Source organism: Canis lupus, chromosome 11 (genome assembly GCF_011100685.1).
Source record: "Canis lupus familiaris isolate Mischka breed German Shepherd chromosome 11, alternate assembly UU_Cfam_GSD_1.0, whole genome shotgun sequence".
In the NCBI taxonomy this organism is placed as follows: domain Eukaryota; kingdom Metazoa; phylum Chordata; class Mammalia; order Carnivora; family Canidae; genus Canis; species Canis lupus.
The window spans coordinates 45,594,248-45,615,775 of record NC_049232.1 but is presented as its reverse complement, the minus strand read 5'-3'; the positions used below and the strand labels follow the sequence as shown (position 1 = coordinate 45,615,775).

Genomic DNA, 21,528 nt, shown 5'->3' with positions numbered 1-21,528 from the left:
CTTTCTGAGGTCCCTCTGGAGCTGCCCCAGTCTCTCAGGATCCTTTCTTCACCCCCCAAACCCCCACTGTGTGATATCACTCATGTCTCCAGTTTAATTACCGATTGGCTTGTGGTGACTTTCAGTCTATTTCCCTATCCTGGATTTGCCTTTCAACCCCAGATCTGTATCACCAACTACCTGCTAGACATGTTTATGGAATTCCTGGCCCTCCCCCTAGGAACCTGCAGACCAGGCTAGACTGTCTACCGGCTGTGTGTCCTTAGACACATCACTTTCACCTCTTTGTATATATTTCTTCTGCAAAATTCAAGAGTCAGGCTAGATTCCTGATGAGGTTCCTTCTATCTCAGAGGCTAATGTCTACCACGTGTGACTATCTTTCATAGAAATCTTATTACCTCTGAAATGGTAACATCCTCAAAGTTGGGGGCAGGGGGCACATCTTTTATGTCCCTCTAATATCTCAGGCTATGCCCAGAACAACTTGTTGAGTTGTATCAACTGTTTTTGTTGTTGTTGTTGTTGGGTTTTTGTTTTGTTTTGTTTTTAAGCCATATAGGGTGCGTGAGGCATTGTGTTTCAAGAGCCTGCCCAGAACTCCATGCTTACCTTGCGTTCCTCTAACATCCTGTTTAAGGACACCAGGATCTGGGCAAATGAGGGCCTCTCATAAGGCTTCTCCCGCCAGCATTGTCTCATGAGGTCATATCTTGGAAAAGAAAGAGTTAAGCATTGAACTCTGTGACTCTGCTTCAGTCCTTGGCATGGCCCAGTGTGGGGTATGGAAACAAGAGAAGATAATGTAGGCATTCCACACTTGGTCATCTGTCTATATTTAATCAATAGCACAAAACTACAGCCCCAAGTTTCTATCTGGCCTCCCACCTCACTCCACAAGTCCTCTTTTCTTCTTTCCGCAAAACTAGTGCCTATCCTGAGTACCATTCCTATGGGATCTTGGTCTCAGCTCTTCTGATTATCTGGAAAGAACAGAGTCTAGAGCAACACTTCCCTTGGAATACCACATCTCTCAAAGGTTAGTAATTCATTGAAAAAAAGACTCCATGTTCTAATAAATTTGCCAGGTGCCATCTATTGCATCTCTCTCTTAGGGATCAGCAGAGTAAAATCTTGAGAAGTCTTGCCATTACAAACAAAAAACCTATTTAACCTGACCTAACATGGAATTTGCCAACCATAAGTGGCCACAGCACTTCTTCCCCCTTGTATCATCTATTTGTATCTTGTGTGTCTCATGAACATAGTCTGGGAAGCCCTGGTCTAAGGCAGTACTCTCTCAAATGGGGTCAGAACCACTTACGTTGTCAAAATGCTGTTTCCTGCGACTCACCTTAGACCTACAGAAGTGATGTCAGAGTGGGGCTCAAAATTTCACATTGGGACCAAATGCCTCACGGGAACCTGATGTGCACAAAAGACTAGGAACCTAGCATGGTCTAGGTTTATGTCTCTGGTACCAGGGACATAATTAATACCACTCTTTCTTAGAATTGGCTCAGCTTGGACAATAACTTCTTGGCTGAACCTAGAGCCTTGCACTTTCACAAATGCCAGTCAGGCAGCAGCTACTTCAGGTAGCTCTGGGAATGGTGGTGAAAGCTAATCATTCTTCCCCAGGGAATAATTCTTACTCCTGGAAAATAATCCTTGCAGAATCAAGATTCTGTGACCAAAAAATCCATCTTCCTAATGTCACAGCTCTGAAATCTCTATCCCCAAAGTTAGCTTCAAGGTTTCATACATTTATTCATGAATTTCTTTCAGACCTCCTCTGCAGTTGTTGCCTTTCTTCATTTTCACCTTCTTGATACCATCACCTTAAATTCCTCCCAGATGCCTATGCATATAAAGCTCTTAGCTCCCTGCCCACTGCACAATGGTCTTAGTTTAAGGAACCACCCCCGCTTTTTTTTTTTGGCTCTTTGGGATCTCAATGTGTGTGTATGCATAGATATACACATATGTATGTGTGTATGAATCAGGTAACCCCTTCATTATACTCTGCCCAAGAAACATGCAGGGGAGGTTAAGATAAAATGGCCTTAGGGTGCAGCCTGACTTACACCTCGTCATCACAGTTTAGGGGCTTCTCCAGTCTGTAGCCCTGGGGCAGTTTCTCGTACAGTTCTGCGCATGTCATCCCGCAGTAGGGGGTGCCACCTGGAAGACAGAAAACCATGTTGCCCTAAGCCCCCTCTAGTGTGGAATGCAGTGTTTCCTGCCCCATGCCTCTCAAGCCGAGAGACTGGGAGAACGGCAGGGTGTGCCCAGGGAGGGTGCCCAGGCAGCATGGTCTCCCTCTGAGCAAACCCACTCCACATCACAGCGGCACATGTGCCACAAACCGCGCCACAGAGCAGCCGATCCCTCAGTGGAAAGATCCAGCATGGGGAACCGGACTTATTGTGCTGTTTCCCTTCCCTAAGTCAGCCTGCACAACCCAGCTATTATACCGATAAGATGTCACTTTTCCCTACTTGGGAGCCTGCAGTTAGGTTATCCAGTTCCTATTTGTTCTATAATAGTGACTGACCAATTTTAATTCTAAATCATACAGGTTTATTATAGAAAACTTGGAAAATACCAAAAAAGTATGAAGGAAGCAAGCCATAGTTTGTATTACTCTTCTTTGTAGTTCTCTCAGGTTTTTCATGTGTAGTAATTATAAAACTGCAATCATAGCATAAGGAACTTTCTGGGTTTTGGCCTGCATGTTTTCACATGCTGCTAAATGGCCGTCAGAGATGACTCTTCATGGCTGTGTGATGTACCATCTTCAAGTTGTAGAAGCAAACTTGTGATAGTTCTGTGACATCTCTGCTCAGAGACAACCTATAATGAAGCTCACAGCCACCAGGCTGTTAGTATTAAATATGACATTAGCTACAGGTTCTTTCAAAAAAGAACCCTGGGAATAAACAGACACCTACAGAGAAACCTTTAAAGTTCTATTCCCAGTCCCTTCTGGTGGTGCCACATAAAGACCTAAAAATGGCACCTGTGGAATTCCACAGTGAGGAAGCATAGGAGGGGCCCACCCCCATTGCCTGAAGTCTCACCTGGCGGATAAACACGGATACTCACCTAAGCTAACAATCTCCCACAGTAACACTCCATAGGACCATCTGCAGGGGAGATGATGGAGAAACCAATAATCAGCAAACAAGGTGACCAGTTTTCTGCCTCAAAATTCTGGATGACTGACGCTTTGCCAGAAAAGGAAATGTTAAACGTGTCCTCCCTAGGACAGGGCCCTGTATGTGGCGTATGTGTCATCTCCTCTTAGGCCAGTGGAAGGATTCTAACAGGGAAACAGTGTTAGAGCCCCCACTGACTTTAGGCGGAGAATGCAAAGTGGTACTGGGGACAGCAGGTGCATTTCTAAGCTGACAGACTGGAGTTAAATCCCAGCTCCGCCACCTGATACTCGTCACCTGGGACAAGTTACTGAACCTCTTGAGGCCTTTTGGTTATTCTGAAAGTGGGGACACCAGTTGCTGCCTCGGAGTTATGCAGACAGGATGTGAGAGAACATATAAAATGTACCTTGCATGCAGTGAGGACACAAGTACTTGCTGGCCCCCCGCCCTTCCCCGGGCAGAAGCTGAACTCCCTGGACAAGTCACCTGAACCCTTGGGGCCTCAGTTTTTCCTCCCGTCAATAAAGGTGTGGGCAAGATGGTGTACGTCTCACTTCCAAACCTTCCTTCCAGCCTCCTGAGACTTGTCCCTGCAGGCTGCAAGGGAGGATGATCCCTTGATCTGGCCCGCCTTCTGCCCCTGCCACCTCTGACCCCCAGCAGCCTGCCTCCATGCTCTGGGTCCTGCATGCTGAGGTCAGTCTGGGAGGTGAAGCCACAGGAAGCCCCATATGGCCCTTGTCCCTCTGGAGATGGAGAATTCACTACTTCTCCTTGACAGGCAGAAGGAAACCCACAGCCTGCCCCCAGTGATCTTACACAGTGAAAACTGTCTACTCTGAGGCTTCATTTTTGCAGACTAGGAATGTATTTCCTGGGCTTATTGACTAGCTTTTTTTCCACAGAGGGACAGGATATTCCTATTTCGCTTTAAGACCTCTGTCAAATGCTTATTCTTCTGGAAAAAAAAAAAAAAAACAAACCTCAGAATAAAAGGCTTACTCACACATCACTGTTGGTTGTGTACACACTGTAGTTTAGTGACTCGATTGCCATCCAGCGCACTGGGAGCCTTCCCTGGAGAGAAAACAAAGTGAGATGCCACTTAGGCAAGATGGGGACCCTTCCCAAGACACACAGCTTGCCTGGAGCTGGGGCTCCCTCAAGCCCACAGGGGACTCTACTTTGAATCCCCCAGACTTAAGTTATGGTAGGATCAGGAATTGCTGGTTTGTGTACACGACACACACAAGAGTGTTCTCGAATTCAAAGACATGCGAAGACTATCAGCCCTGTTGACCTCAAGCAGTCCCTACAACAGTTTTACATAAAGAAAAAAATAATAATTAAATGTGTGGGTTTGTGTGCGTGTGGATGGCTAAGTGCCTTTCTGGTGGGCATTTCATTTATTCATTTTGTGGCTCTTGGAGGCACTCAGAAGTTTGAAAGGGGAGGGAGGCAGAGAAACCAAGAATTAAACTGTAATGATCCCTGGGTGGCTCAGCAGTTTGGCGCCTGCCTTTGGCCCAGGGCCTGATCCTGGAGACCCGGGATCGAGTCCCACGTCGGGCTCCCTGCATGGAGCTTGCCTCTCCCTCTGCCTGTGTCTCTGCCTCTCTCTCTCTCTCTCTCTCTCTCTCTCTCCCCCCCACTCTCTCTCTCATAAATAAATAAATCTTTAAACTGTAATGTGGGAAAGACTCAGGTGATGGGAGGTGCCCAGCTGTGCCTGGGAGAGATGGGGAAGACTTTCCGACAAGGGGACACTGGAGCCCGGTTCTGTAAGCTGTAGGTGCCGTCAGGCGGCCTGGGAGAGAAGAGCATTTCAGACCAAGGGGACGGGGTGCATACTCATCGGTGGAGGAGGAAAGACCTTCCCGTCGGTGCAGTTTACACTGGGTTTGGAGATGGGATGAGCTACACCCCTTCATCATTTGGGGGCCTGGCCCTGACTTCACCCAGGTGGTCCCCATTTCTTTAAGTCCACCCCGGGAAAAATGAATGTGGACTGGACATTGGAAAGTTTGCCTTAGTCCTAGTGTCACTGTGATTTTGGGCTCCCTTCCTGGTGACCCACCCTGGGAGTCATATGGGCCCTACTGAGAGCTGGATGTCCCCCTCGCAGGGGTTTGTCCAAGCTCCGACAGTGGTGTTTCAACCCACAGTAGCCAAGAGGTGAGGCAGCATCAGGAGAAATTGGGGGCATCTTCTCAGCCCCCTGAAATAGGAGCAGCCTTCTCCCAGACCGCCCAGCCTGAGACTAGCCCTGCCTGGGACCGCACAACTACTCCTGAACGTGCCATTGTCTCCAAGTCTTTGTGAAGCAGTGAAATTCTGAAGCTCCTGATCCTAAGTCCTGGTTGGTACATGAAGGTTCAGCTACCGAACTCTCTCTTCTCAAACCTACATCTCCAGTGTGATCCTCAACATCATGCCTTCCCTTCACTCCATGCCCAGCCCACCCATTATTCTAGCCTTTTCTTCCCCTCCAGAGCATTTAAAGAGTTTTCTGCTTGCCTTTGCCTTTATGGATCTGCTAGTTTCTGACCTCATGGCTCCCAATTACTGATCTCCATGTTTACTTTTTTATTTTTCTAGTTTGACTTCTTTTGGATCTGTCCACTTCCCCCATCCCTCTTGCTCTCTCACCTAAGTTCAGGCCACCATCAGCCCTTTCCTGAGGACAACCTTTTAACTGATCTTCCTGCTTCAGAGTTTCACCCCCTAAGGATCAGTTCTCCTCACCACAGCCACACTAATTACTTGAAATGGCAAGCCAGCCACGTGCTTCCTTAAAGTTCTCTAATGTCTTTTATTGTGCCAAGATCCCCATCCTTAACTGAGTCCAAAAACTTTTAGCTGGAATTCAAGAATCTTCAAGACAACTTTATAACCCCTTCCTCCTCCCACCATGAATTTCAACTCTCCCTCTTTTCTGCATTATGCCATATTGGATTACTGGACCCACAAATGTCTACCTCTAGGCTTTTATCTACACTGTACCTTGCAGGTCATTCAATTCATTCCCATATCTCCAGTATCTTTTTAACATTTGTAAAACGCAAGAGTTGGCCTCCTCCGGGGAGCCCTCATGACTGCCCAGAGGCTCAGTTCAGTATGTTTCCTGTGTCCCCATGTTCGTTCCTCCTCTGTCCTCCGCACTCACCAACTGTTAAAATTGTTCATAGTGTGTCCAAGCTCTTTGAAAGTGGAGACTGTGGGAGTTAATGTTACAAAGCCTAGCACAAGCTGAAACACTGTAGTCATAAATTGATGATGAGGGGATGGATCTAGCAATGACAATAAAGGCCCAAATCACTTAGTACTTTAGTTTGCAACACTTCCAATATTAGCATCTCCTGGGGGACTCAAAACACACACACAAACTGATATAGGATCCCCACCCCAGAAAACTGAATCATAGGATCTCAGCAGTAGGACTCAGCATCTGTACTTTTTGAAAACTTCCCAGGTGATTCTGAAGTGCAATTAGAACGGAAAATCTCGGATTTAAACAGTGAGCCAGATAAGGTGGCCACTCTGCCCTCTGGTGGTACCTTGCCACACTGCACCCCTTTTGTAGGGAACTTGCTTTTCTCCAATTCCCTTGCCTTTCCTCCTCCTGGGCTTGCCAGCTTGCCCTGTGTGTTTCCTCCCAGACCCCATGCTGCCACAGAACACTTCACCTGACTGCTAGCAGCCAGAGTTAAGTTCTCACCCATTTAAGTGCTCTACGCCTCTAAGCATGTCTTGTAAGCTCCTCAAGACTGCAGAAATCCCTGCCCTTTATGAAATGCCAAGCAAACCAGCATTCTTCTTGGGGATCTGAGGACAGCATCCAAATAAAATGTGTAGGTTGTGGGGTTAACCTGTGTCAGTGCCTCCACCCCATCACCCAGAGCACCATAGCCCCCAAATGCCAGAGAGAAACAAGGAAAGGGGTTCTGTGAATGAGATAGCAAGCTTCAGGTGGCCCAGGAGGAGCAGAGAGAATGGAAATAAATGGATGAGTGGTGGGTCCTGCTTCTTTAAGACAAGCCCAGCCCCTCGGTGAAGAAACATCTGCTTTGGGTCAGGCAAATTCAGAAAAGCTTAGGGAAGAAAGTATTGCATGGACGCCAGCCCTCAGGGAGGCACCTAGGGCTTCTGAAAGCCTTGGCATTGATAAGCATCTGGAACCCCACTGGATGTCTGTGATGGTGTCTAAGAGCCAAAGGGGCCCCCACTTCTAACCCTTATCCAAAAAGGACTGGAAAGACCCAAAATGGTTATGTCACTGGGATAGTAACTATATAAAAATACGTATGTTTGTTGAAGGCAATAAGTAAAAAAGGAAAAAAAATGTGTCGAGGTGGTGAACTATGGGTCATTTCCTTTTTGAGACATTCTTGAGTATTGTTTCTGTTATCTTGTCAGTAACTAAAATAAGTATATTGCAAAACAAAACAAAACAAAACAAAACTCTGAATATGAAGATAAATCCGAAGACTGAGCCTGGCTCAGTCACTTTGTTGCCCACGAACTTAAAGGGACCGTGTGAGGGGCACGGGGGTGGCTCAGTGGTTGAGCATCTGCCCTTGGCTCAGGTTGTGACCCTGGGGTCCTGGGATCCAGTGCTGCATCAGGCTCCCCACAGGAAGCCTGCTCCTCCCTCTGCCTGTGTCTCTGCCTCTCTCTCTGTTCTCTCAGGAATAAATAAATAAAATCTTTAAAAATAAAATAAAGGGACTGTGTGAAAACTACTGTAGTCCCAGGAAAGCTGAGCCAGAGCAATGTCTGTCAGACCTAAGGAATGGGGGAGCCATGCAACTGGGGTAGAGCCACCAAACACATGAGATAACTACAGGATCTGCCAGCCCCCAGCCCTGCCCTTGCCCCCCCACCCCCACCCAGGGAAAGTAGAGGGCAGCACCATGTTGTTGGCCCAGCTCGCACATCCCTGGAAGGGGCATTTCCAGGTATTTACGATTTACAGTGGGCAACAAAAGCAGAATGAGTCCACCTTCTCTCCACCTGTGGTGAGGTTCTCCAAGCATCTTGTACCTGAAGATTAAATCTTACTGTTTGGGAGAGGAAGTATCATCAAGTGACTGTGGATTGACTTGGGCGTGGAGAGGGAGTGGAGAACTTTTAGTGAAGAGGGAAATCTTCCGTGGGCTTTAGAAGTTAAGAATTTTTCTCCAGGGCCTCCCTGTGATTGAGGAACCTCAGTAATTTATTTCCTTTATATTTGGAAAGTATGTTCAAGGTATTTTTTGCCCCTCCTATGCTTGCTGTGCATAAAAGGGGATGACGGAGCACCTCTCAGGTTTTTGAACAAGACACTTAGGGGTCTGGGGTGCCTGGGTAGCTCAGTGGGTTAAGTACCGGCCTTTGGCTCAGGTCATGATCCCAGGGTCCTGGGATCAAGCCCCATATTGGGCTCCTTGCCTACTTCTCCTTCTCCCTCTACCTGCTCTTCACTACTGATTCTCTCTCTCTCTTTCTCTCTCTCTCTCAAATAAATAAATAAATAAATAAATAAATAAATAAATAAATATATAAAATCTTAAAAAAAAAAAAAAAAAAGACACTTAGGGGTCTGCCGGGGTGTAGATGCCCCGCGAGGCTTGCATGTTACATCACTGGGCCACACGTGACAATGGCTCCTTCACTGGGAAACATAGAGCCCTCAGTCATTTTAGGAATCAAAACTCAGAAAGGATGTTTGCTGGGCCAGGATACTGTCTCCTGGGGACACAGCCAGGTGCCTGGGTCACCGAAGAACAGTCATATTCCAAGAGAAGGGCCATCAGGTGAGGGAGGAGCCCTGGGGAGGATGTTGTGTCCGTCTTCTGTACTTACCATCGTCTTTTTCACATATACTTCTTGACCTCGGGATAATCCAAAATCTGCTATTTTGGCTACATAGTTTTCACCAACTAAAATATTCCTGGCAGCCAGATCCCTGTGGATAAACTGAAATTTTAAAAAAACATCATGTATTTTCAGCATTTTTGCTTGTTCACTTCATTCTGCTGGCACAAAGCCACCAGGGCAAGAACTTTGGGAAACAGAGAAGAGAGGAATCCAATTCCTTAAAGTCCCTCTCCAAAATCCTCACTGGATTCTGCCAAATGACCCGCCATGTCTTAGGAGAAGCATTTTGGGAAGAAAAAAAAAAAAAAAGAAAGAAAGAAAAGAAATGAAATCCAGGTCACTAAATCTTCCTGTTGCCATGTTAAGTCCTCTGCTGCTGTGCATCATTTGGACCCAGATGAGGCTAAGATTGGTTAAAGCACCTCAGTAAATGCATACACTGAGGTTCACTAAATACATGTATTGTCAGTTTTGGGCAATAAATAATATAAAATAGTAACCAAGAGATTAAAATTAGGGAGATTGTAAGGGGAAGTAAAAGGGGGAGGCAGACTAGAAAAATGTATGCCTTTAATTCAACACTGATTCTGTAGAGAATTTCAAAGGAAAGATTTTGGTCCTCACAACAAACCTGTTTTTGGCTCAAGTAGTCCATACCCCGGGCCACATCCGCTGCGAAATGGAGAAGCTGCTGGGAGGACAGCGTGGAGGCGGTGCTGTTGGCAATGGCAAAGGCCGGATCCGTCTCCAGCACTCGGCTCTTGCGCAGGAAGTCCAGGAGGTTTCCGTGGGGGGCGTATTCGATGGCCAGGTACAGGTAGCCTATGGCGAAAGGGAGAGACATCAGCTTCTCAGCAGCCCCTTGATAGCTGTGAAATTTCTGAGATGTGCTATGGTCTCAGTATCCAAAAGCAACACATCTGGAGGTACCAACCTTAGGAACACTGGCGACAGAGGAAGAGAAGTTCCACGCTCCTGCCATACTTAAAGAACACCATGCTTGCAGTCAGGGTCCCCTCTTTCCCACTCCCGTCCCTCCTACCATGCATGGACTAACGTGGAAGCTTCCTGAATGCTTTTGCTCACTAATAATAGAGAATGAAATCAATGTGTTTGCCTCCAGAAGAGCTAGGACAGCTAGTTCACATCACCTTTTATTTTTATTCAATATTGATTGAGAACTGATATGAGCCACACATGTTATTCCAGTCTGTCTCTGCTTTTCTTAAGGTTATTTTAAAAAAAGAAAAAGAAAAAGATTAAATATCCATGGCAGAAGGACCCATACCAGGTAACTTTAGGTAACTTTCTCTCTTCTGCTTCTACTCCCCAACTAAAACTCATACTAAGTCACCATATTGCTGATTTGGTCATTGGTCAGAAGAATCTAATGTCAGAGATTGCATTTTGCTTAGAGAAATCAGAAAACTCAAACTTTTAGAAAGACAAAAAAAAAAAAAAAAACAGGTCCTCAAAGAAATCATTGTCCATTGTCTTGGTTTTCTTCCAAATTGTCCTCCTCTTTTTTTCTAAAATAAAATTAATCTTCTTTCATAAAAACATTGATATCTAGAATCAATGAAAAGAAGAGTGGTTTTACTGCCTTTTAAAGATAAATTTTTTAGGGCCAAGTGATCCAGTTCTAAGCTTCAGATTTTGTTATGAAGAAAATAAAATCTTGATGTTATTTTCACTTCAAAACATACATACATACATACATACATACATACATATATACAGATAAATTTTTTTTGGTAAACCATTTTTAAAATTTAAAATGTCAAATGATTTTGAATTTCAAAGACATTCTAAGAAATTGAAATCCTTGCAAAAAAAAAAAAATACTGTACCATGTTGCACTATAAGGCAAGATAGACCTCAATGCTTTCTTACATCGTTACTGAACTATAAATTTTAAGAGCCAGCCAATTATGTGTTAAGATGATGACAGCAGAAATTTGAAAGATACATGTTTTTTTTCTGTTGTTGGTGGTTACTTTTTTTTTTTTTTCTGACTTTCATTTACTGCTGCCCTATGCTGATTACTGTTTTCAGGAAATAGCTCAAAAATAAACGTCATTACTTCATTATTTAACCTAAGGGACATGATCTGGTTTTCAGAATTACACCCTTATTGGATCACAGAATGATATATTGTTTGAAGCACCAGTATTTTTAGTTTAATAAATTGAGGAAAAGGAAGTAGTCTCTTTTCTATTGTTGGTGTTTGTGCTGCAAAATCAACAAGAGGTTGTCAAGTTTGTAAATAACTGCTGTGTGGAGCTTTTTTGTGGGAGTAAACTTTTCCATGAGAAATTAAGTGTAAGCACAGCTGCAGAACTATAAACCAGGTAGCATGCAGATATAAACTTATAGAAGTACTCAATAATATCTGAATTAATAATGTAAGTTGAACTTTAAGAGTATGTGCAACATAGAATAGTTGTAAAGCTCTACCGTAATTGTACCAATAATTGTTTTGGGAAAAAATAAAGTTCTATCAGATATAAGCTTATTATTATTATTTTATCCTAACCATCACCAATGCTTTCACCTTGCAGTTGATTTCTGACATTCTGGATTTAACATTCAGAGTATCAGTGTCTTGGGTTTGGAGGAAAAAAGGTAGGCGATTAAAAAGAGTAAATGCACTTCACTCTTACTGGTCCTGAGGACTCCCCCAATCTACCTACGCAAGAGTAGCTGAGAAAACGTCTGGACTGGCAAGGACTGGCATATGCAGCAACCATAGGTACCTTCGAGAAGTAATGGTGAAACACATCATAGGGCAAAAGATCCAACCTCAGGACCAACCTCCAAATAGATGCCAAAATTCAGCATAATTTGTAAACGGGACTAAACATTTGGATTGAAACTGGAACTTAAAAAAAAAGTAGGTAACATTCTTAAGATTGTTATCTTTACTAATTTCATATGGAATGTGCCTGTTTCAAAAAAAAAAATCTGGCAAGAAAGATAGGAAAAGAGCATCTTACCACGATGTTCACACGCTCCCAAGAGATTGATGATGTTTGGGTGGTGGCCAAGTTTACAGAGAACCTCCAGTTCCCCAGCGAAGTCCCTGTGGTCATCTTTGGAGGCATATTCTGGGAAGAAAGTCAAGAATTGTGATCCCTCTCTGTTAGACCTGTCCAACTGTCCTTAACTGTCCTGCTTAACTGTCCTTTCCTGTTCCCCAGGACCTTCACAGGCACTGAGTCACCATCAGGTCTGAAAAAATATATAGAAATCAGAGATGACTCTAAGAATAGTACTTGGTACTGGTGACACTTTGGGCTGACACTTTGTTGTTGAGAGCTGTCCTATTCACAGTAGGATATTTGGCAACATCTTAGGCTTTCCCACTAGATACCAGTAACCCAACCAAATATGTATCCAGACACTGCTGAATGCCGCCCCCCCCCCCAGGGGGCAAAACCACCCCTGGTTGAGAATCACTGCTCTAAACTTTTTCTTGCTTATGCTTTCAAATACCCTGTGAAATGACTTGGTAGAGATGGAGCAGCCTCCAGTTTAGACTTTAGCTATCCTAGCTGAAGCCACTGTCCAGCAACAAATATGCTGAGCAAGAGAACCAATGTTTCAGTGCAACACTAGGAATGCACACACCTTGCATTATTATAAAAATTTTAACTTGCTTTTCCACAAACAAGTCCTGCTAAAAAAAAAAAAAGCCTCAAGTCCAACAGCATTTTTATGGAAGTTGCTTGGTGGTCAGGAAACTGAAATGCATTTGTTTCTATTTTTTCATCCTGTCTCTCCACTAGCACTCAGATCAGAGGAAGAACCACCAGGTACCATTCAGGCTGAAGGGAAGGCCCTCTCTGGTTGATGTACAAACTGATCAGCCTTGATTGGTGACAGAGTGCTGTAACTATTTTTTGAAAAATAACACTGGGTAGGAAAGGTAGGAGAAGGGGACAGTTGTGGACTGGTGGCCCAGGGCATGCTTGAACATGCTTAGGTATTACAGGAATGCTTCATGTGGACTAAGGGTACCTGTAAAACTAGCTAGTAGGCAATCCCAGGTCAGATAACCCTGTTCATAACACAAGAAGTCCGAGGGTCAAAGCCTTAGGAGTATTTTTAAAATGAAGTTCTTTATAATGAGTTGTCCCCCTACTTCAGTAACTCCTCTTCTTGGAGTGTATCACTCTTCCTACAGACAGTTTCTGCCCTTTGCCCCCTTTAATCTATTTTACCTCTTCACATGTGCATGAGACAATCAAACTCAGGTCAGATTTTAAAAGCCCTGGTTTGATAAGATTCTATATCCTTTTCCCTCATACTATTCTTACTATTCCCCCAAACTCCCCATGACTAAAGTAGCAAAACAGAAAAGAGATTTCTGGATGCTCTGCAAGACTTTATGTGCGTGTGTATGTGTGTTTGAAACATACTACTATCTCTCAGCACAGACACTATTTTATTTGTTTTATTTTACTTGCCTTCTGTCAACACTGCAAAAAGCAGTGGTGATTTAGTGACATTTAGGGTTAATTCCAACCTTAGGCTCAATATTGCCAACAAAAAGGGAAACCCATCAGCAACCTTAAGAGAGTCTGCATTGGGAAGCTAACCAACAACAGTAGTTAATCATTTTCCCTGCTCTAACACATGGCTTTCTAAACCCGGATGCTATAAAAGCAACACTGCACCTTTACAATCAAGCCATGCATAACCTGCTTCTTCACACAGAAGAGAACACACCTAGGACTGCCAGGTGAACTGTCATTTTGTTTTCTCAGAGGATGTTTATTAGCCACCTTGTTAAGTAAGTAGGCATCAAGCAGTCTTGAGATGAACTCAACTGGAAAAGATTTAGTTCTTGTGACCTTAGACCCTGGTTTTCAAACTTGAGTATACAGAAGAATCACTGGGCATGCTGCTAAGAACACAGATTCTCACGTGCCACTCCAGAAATTCACGTACAGTGGGAGAAGCCAAGTAGATGCATGTCTAACAATGTCTCCAGGAACTCTGATGCAGATAATCCATGAAGACAATGGTTTTCAAAGTGTGGTCTCCAAACCCTCAGCATCAGCATCACTGTGGACTAATTAGAAATGCAAATCCTCTGGCCCTACCCCAGACTTACTGACTCAGAAACCAGAGTGGACCCCAACAGTCTGTTTTTAACAAGTCTTCCAGGTGATTCTGATACACACTCATTTGGAGAACCACTGCATCAAGAGAAACAACAGCACTCCCCTAAAATTAGCAGTGTGTGATAGAGAATCTGTATTCTCACATCCCAATGAGTCAAAACAGTGGCATTTAAACAGCCTTCATATTTACGTCCTGACCCCATCACTGGCTGACCTCAAAGGAACTATCACCTGCAGTTGCACAGAACAGCTATATTTGACATCATGCCAATTTTTTGTTTAAATAATGTAAGCCCATAGAGAAAAGATTCGACAGGAAGTCAAGTTTTATTCCCACCCCAGTGAAATGCTGACTTGATTTGGCCAAGCACTGACCTTTCATCCTTTTGATGGCAGCGTCCATCCGTAACCCATCCTTCTTGATGCGTGCCTTAAGAACCTGGCCAAAATTACCCTCCCCAATCACATCTTGAAATTTGATGTCATTCCAGTCAAGCACTGGATAAATTGTAGGATCTGGGTTGTTTTTGGCCTTCCTGTTCAGGGCCAGAGTTCCTGAGTTGAACTGCACAGCTGGTTCTTCCCTCTGGAGAAATAATTTTTTTCATGGTTATGTGTCAAGATTTTTCATAATTCTAATGTGCATAAGTACTCCTGGTGTGTATCCCTACCAGGTAAAACAAGAAATTGTCTATCTAAAAAAAGAAAAAAAAGAAAAATTGTCTAATTCTAGAATGCAGATGGAAATAGGTTTCATCTAATAGGCTGTCTATAGGGCTGCATGAGATAATTCCAGGCCTCATGGGGAAGGCAGACTGCAATCAATTAGCAATGTCTGCAGAGAGTGAGACAGGAGGGAATAACAGCAAGTATGCCACAGGATGGCACATCCCTGAGTTAATCACAATTAATTGTGGAATGAGCAGGTGTTCATTTCTGGTTTAGAAAAGAACTCAGAGATCCTATCTGGGGCAGTTACAGGCCATGCCTTCGTAAGAGCTTTCCATGCATTGTCTTGGTCTATTCTTTTTTTTTTTTTTTTTTGTCTTGGTCTATTCTTGACTCTTACTCATTCTCTCTGACTTATCCTAAACCTTTGAACCTCTCAAGCCCACTCTAGAGCAGAGTCTGGCTCCAGGATTACACAGACTTATAGCAAAGCCCAATACAGCATCACCTTTTCTCCTGAGTTTGAGAGGCTGCTAACATATCATGACAAAGGACAGGTACCATGATGAGTGCCAGTGCTCCAGCCCCCTTGCTGGTCTTCCTCCAGTGACAGCCTGAGTTGAGCCAGCTCTGGCATGGAGTCAGATAACAAAGCTCTCCAAGTATAATTTTGTAAACCTTGGTTACCAGTCAAAATTTCTAGATGAAAGAATGAGGCAGTGCATGGTATTATGAACTATGACTGTAGACTGAAGGGTACAAAGGAATGGAGATATACACATGTGCATATAATTCATATATATTACACATTTATATGGGGGATAATAAGACTGTGGGAGTAGGGATGCCTGGGTGGCTTAGTGGTTGAGCATCTGCCTTTGGCTTAGGTCATGATCCCAGGGTCCTGGGATTGAGTCCCACATCAGGTTCCCCGCAGGAAGCCTGCTTCTCTCTCTGACTATGTCTCTGACTCTCTCTCTGTGTCTCATGAATGAATGAATGAATGAATGAATGAATAAACAAATAAATAAATAAATAAATAAAATCTTTAAAAAAAGATTGTGGGAGTAGAAAAGGGAACTGGAAATAGGAAATGTGGGGAAAACTTATCTAGTGCAATACATCATTACTCATCACACTGAGGTCTGGTTGTACTCATATCCTTCCTTACGACAGTGTCCAGTTCTTCATATTGCAAGATTAGACTCCCTGGTGACTTATCACTAGGATGACCATACATCTCATTTTGGCAGGGCAATAATTCTGTTTTAGCCCTGGCTTCCTAAATCATTATTAAGAGCAACCTTTTCATTCTCAAAACCACTCCAGTTTTGACAACAAATTATGTAGTCATGCTGTTTATCCCCATTTCATAATGAAAGTCAAAGAAAAAACAAGACCTGCTTAAAGGAAATATTCGCTTTACAAGTCAATTTCCTGGTCCACTACTTTTTTTTTTTTTTTTTTTTAAGTAGGCTCCACACCCAGCATGGAGCTTGAGTTTATGACCCAGAGATCAAGACCTGAGCTGAGATTAAGAGTCAGATGTTCAATCAACTAAGCCACCCAGGTGCCCTTCCTAGTCCACATCTTTAAAGTGAAGGTTCTGCATGCATGTAGACTTGTACTTATTATAAACTAGTAGGAAGATAAGGCACTACCACATTTTGGAAGGCTTGGGCCATTCTCCTTTGGACATTCGCCCTCTTTAACTGTAACATGATCAGGAAGGCCAACAGCACTGTCAGGCAAGTCATTCCCGCTGAGCCAAGGATGGCTATGAGCAGCATCTTCCCACCTCCAAGGTCCGCTGGTGCTGCACAGAAGACAAGAGAAGCAGCAGGGTTAGTTTAGGAGAGATAAGCCAAGACCATCTATGAGAGACCATGGTATAAGGGAAATATAATGGCAGCTCTGGCTCTGCCACCTAATTGCTACAGGACTTTGGGCTACTCATTTATATGTTCTGAAGCTCAGTGGAGAGGAGTCTGACTTATAGGGTTGTTATAAGACCTTAAAAAAAAAAAAAGCAAAAATGCTAATTCTTCACTGTTACCATGTGTCCAACTTTTACTTCCAAGTAGAGGCCTAAGCAGCAGCACATTATCAAATAACAGCAAGAACGACTAACTAAAGGACTTTGGGAAAGTAGCTAAACCTCCCTGCACAATTTTCCCACCTAGAAAAGCTCTCAAGTGCTAAGATACTGAGCTTAGAGTCTATAAGATATTTTGCTTTTTTTTTTTCTTGATTAAAAGCTGATTGAGAAAATCTGAGCATACCAATGGGAGAATGAAGGAAAGAAGGAGGGAAAGACAGAACAGAACAACCACTGAATTTAGGGGTCAAATCAAAATACACTATTAAAGATTATAGGATATAATCCTTCCATTTGTTTCCCTTATTTAATTCAAATAAGAGGGATCCCTGGGTGGCGCAGCGGTTTGGCGCCTGCCTTTGGCCCGGGGCGCGATCCTGGAGACCCGGGATCGAGTCCTGCATCGGGCTCCCGGTGCATGGAGCTTGCTTCTCCCTCTGCCTGTGTCTCTGCCTCTCTCTCTCTCTCTCTCTGTGACTATCATAAATAAATAAATAAAAATTAAAAAAAATAATTCAAATAAGATTAAATGCAATATAGTTTTATGAAAAAGTCTGCAGAGCATGACCCTATCTTCTTACAAGTATTCTTCTGTGATAATCTCTCTTTTCTTCCTTCTATCTCTAAGCATGGGTGCATAGAGAAACACCTGGAAAGGAATGGTGAGAATTTTGTTGTTTTGTTATGTCTTGTTTTTAATTTTTCTGTTTGTAGTTTATGTATAGGTTGGACTTAGGGCCTTTATACATTTTACCAATACACAAATAATTATAAAAATAATGCATGTATTAAGGGTATCAACTGAAAACTCCAACTCTCTATAATTGGTAAACTTTGACATTTCAAAAATATTCCAAAGAATCAGCACTGAAAATACAGCATGTTTCATTTTATTTATTAAGCCCTAGATAGACCTCAAAAACCAAGTTTTTACTACTATAAGATTTTCTGTAAAAATAAACTGTAGCCCAGATTATAAATCTGCAAAAATTTCCATCTAACGTCACTCTATGTTCCCTCGCACATGTTGCAGAGGGCTGGGAGGTGCCATTGCAGACAGACTTCAAAGGGAAGGTGCTCCAAGAGCTGCAGACCCACCTACCCTGGTCCCTTGTTCACTTAATTACATTGAACCAGTATTATCAGTCACAAACCCTGGGCATTGTGTGCTTGGCACTCTGAGGGACCTCTATCTATCTCAAAGAGGTCACTCTCACTGGAGTAGGGGTTAGTAGTGAACATGAAGACATCATAACTCGGATCCAAAAAGTAAAAAAAAAAAAAAAAAAAAAAGCAAACTTAGAATAGCATAGTGTCATTCAGGCTAAAAGAGGAGTTCATTTGAGAAAGAATGGAGTTGGTTCTTAGAGCCTCCCACTGAAGCACCCACACAGGCTTGCCTTCACTAAGCAGGTTTCACATTCTTTTTCCAGGGAATCAAATTCACAGTCCTCGGGGCTTCCATTGTTAGATGAGGAGTGCTGAGGGGCTAAGTTAGTCTAAGTCTAAGGCTTAACAAAAGAAAATGGATCAATAAGGTATCCCTCCCAGGGACATTTTCATTATAAGAACCTATCTAGCAACTGTGAAGCCTATTTGGACAGACGAATTTTGTCACATGACATACATATGAGGTAAATATCTTAAGATAGTGGAGCTTTTCTGATACTCTCCAGAAATAATCTTAGGTAAATACCTGGCCATTCTACGAACCTTGAGATTTAGAAAGGGTCATCAGTTCATGAGAAAAGGTTGGGTTGCTTGACCCTATGTTGTTCTCTGCAAAAATGTCCACCTGGTAAGCTGTTTCAGGCTCTAGGCCCTTTAGCTGATACTGGGTAATGGTGGCATTCTTGATCTTCACATCAATGTGCTGGTCTTCATTCTTTCCCTGAACCTTGTAACGGATGATAATAGATGAAATAGAATAGCCATCCAAGATTGTCCAAGAGATCATGGCTGAAGAGTCTGTGATGTTAGAAATCTTGATGTTTTCTGGTTGAGGAGGGAGAACTAGAAATTAAAGAAAAAAAAATCACTTCAGTTACACTACTATCTCTTAGATTTTTTTTTATCTCTTAGATTATTATGCTTTCAAGAGATACTTACTGTCAGCTCATAAAACAAGAAAGGCAAATAGGTGTTTTCTCAGATGGTAATTCCAATCAATTAGAAGTGGATTCCACACATACTTGACAAGATGGCAAAGACAGGAAAATGGCAACACATATATTATCATATATTTTCTCATCCTTGCATTCAATTAAGACATGAAATTCTATTACTCCACAAATATACCGTTTTTGATTTTGGGAGAACAGAAAAGTTATGAGAGTTGACATTTATATAGGCCCTTCCATATACTAACTCATTTCCTCTTCATAACAATCTTATCATAAATATTCAGTCCCACAGAGATAAAGTGACTTGACCAAGGTCACACAGCTATTACACAGAAGAAATACAATTCAACTCCTGGCAGTCTGATTCCACAGTCCATTGTCTTAGCCACTCTACCCAAAAGCCTATCCTTGCCCTAAATGCATTTATAGAACAGTAACAGTCAGTGTATACATAAGAAAATGTGTTAAGGACTTAATAGACAAAGTACTTTAGGAATTTGGGAAAAACAGAGATCACATTCTACTCTGGGGCAGGATGAGAGAGAGATGCTTTGAGGTTTTCCAGATGTGAAGATGACATGCATAGAATCATCCCTGCGCTTTCATTCAAATACCTTCCAATAAAAGGCACAAGCAAGAGGCAAGTTGCTGACTCTATATAGCTTGATACTCTATGACCCCAGGGAAGAAGAAATCCAAGGTCTTGCCCCAGAATCAATTATACCTTACATCTATAAGGCTGTTGACAAGGTGCTTCCATATGCAGGTTTCCTCTTGACCCTCATAACCACATAGGTAGATGAGCAGTGCTGAGATTTTTATTGTCCAAATTTTAGAGATGAGAACACCGAGACTTCAAAAATGCGAGGGGCTTGCACTCGTCCCAGTAAGTAAGTAGTAGACCCATGCCATTTCACTCCATATACTACTGTCTTTCCATAAGCAAAATAGACCATTTGAGAAGTGTCTTAGGTTATATTCTTTCTATTCTAAATTCTGAGCAATTCTTCTTCATTCTAAGTTTCCTTTTCCCATGGTGTTGATGTCCCATGTCATACTCCTTTGGTAGCTATGGCAATTTATGAGAATTGGATATTGAATTTTGAGTCTTCCAAATCTGATGTTCATTCTCAATGTCCAGCAGGTGGTAAATGATCCAAAATCACAATAAATTAATCAAGAGTATGCTTTAATTTTCTTTGCTTCCAGTAACAAGATGCTGTATATTTTACATCTCCCATAAGGAGATAACAGAGTATTTGGATTCTTAACATTTTCAGATTACTATGAACACATGTTTAATGTGTATATAGTTGTGCTTCAAAAAAAAATTCAACTTTATAAACCAGTGGTATTCTAAGCCTGTCACAAAAAGAAGCAGTGCCTTGCAGACACCTGCTAATCTTGACACCAACTAAAGAACATAAATTTACATCTACGAATTTATCCACATTATGCCTGAAAGACATCAACCTTTGGGCTAGCTCAGTGGATCTGTGATTTAGATGCATTGACATCTGAACCCAGTAATCAGCATTTTGGCAGTTTCCCCAGGTAGATTCTAAAGTAGATTTTAAAACAGTTTAAGAAAAGCAAATCAGAATATAAGCAATTTAGAGGTGGGATAGGACTGCAAAAGGAATTCCTCCAGGAATCAATCTTGCCTTGAAAACAGTCCAGTGCCTGTCCAAAGAGACAAATAGACAGTATGGTTTGGCAAAAACAAACAAAACATAAACCTGAAATGTTCTGTGACTATCATAAAAAAAATAAAAAATTAAAAAAAAAAAAAAAAACTTAATTAAACCTGAAATGTGAATTTGATTTCTAACCCCATGACATAATGGCTGTATAACTTTGGTCAAGTCACTTACCCTTCTTTGTTGTAGGCTCCTCATCTGTTAAATGTGATGGTGATTCCTATTCTAATTTCTTTATAAAGTCATAGTTAAGTGTCAAATGAGATACTCTGTGTATACATATACAAAAAAAATTACACACATATATTATTTTTACACATGTTTGGGGCCATGTACCAAATCTGATTCATTCTGCTCCTTATACTTGAACAGATGGAACTGCTAGGCTGGGCACCAACATAAGCTTTATAACTAGAAGCATTAGTTTTTACTTCTGAATAACCTATATGCATGCTCAGCCAATGGCAACATAGCATATTAACAAATCTTTCAGTGAAAACTAAAATATTCTCATCCATATTCTCCTTGCCCCAATCTCCTGATCCTAGAGGGACCAGCTGCTACCATGCCAATCAACTTCTCTACCACTACCACCAGCATAATGCCTCTCATCCTCATCTGATTCCATACAACTGCCCAAGCTAAGTCCACCTTCAGTGACTACTAGCTAGTTTTCATTTAATCCTATAACTATGATACTGATTGTCATGATTTTGATCATTTATAATTCTAATGAGGGTAAACTTTACATAGAATAATCAACGGATAGCTAAGACAACTTTGAAA

At 42.4% G+C, this 21,528-nt stretch overlaps 1 protein-coding gene across 4 annotated transcripts in view; it reads right to left on the bottom strand.

Moving 5' to 3' along the window:
- Positions 1 to 21,528, bottom strand: part of TEK (TEK receptor tyrosine kinase) — a 98,493-nt gene that overhangs the window by 1,195 nt on the left and 75,770 nt on the right. For 2 of the 4 annotated variants that reach the window (XM_038552567.1, XM_038552569.1), the window contains 10 exons: positions 18,633 to 18,932; positions 16,483 to 16,637; positions 14,528 to 14,738; positions 12,020 to 12,130; positions 9,655 to 9,845; positions 9,009 to 9,122; positions 4,171 to 4,241; positions 3,109 to 3,149; positions 2,088 to 2,184; positions 613 to 712 (listed from right to left, as the gene is read on the bottom strand). In XM_038552567.1, the coding sequence (XP_038408495.1) occupies positions 613 to 712; positions 2,088 to 2,184; positions 3,109 to 3,149; positions 4,171 to 4,241; positions 9,009 to 9,122; positions 9,655 to 9,845; positions 12,020 to 12,130; positions 14,528 to 14,738; positions 16,483 to 16,637; positions 18,633 to 18,932 (1,391 nt within the window). The remainder of the gene's footprint in view (positions 1 to 612; positions 713 to 2,087; positions 2,185 to 3,108; positions 3,150 to 4,170; positions 4,242 to 9,008; positions 9,123 to 9,654; positions 9,846 to 12,019; positions 12,131 to 14,527; positions 14,739 to 16,482; positions 16,638 to 18,632; positions 18,933 to 21,528) is intronic. The other 2 variants (XM_038552568.1, XM_038552570.1) reach the window with 1 other exon arrangement.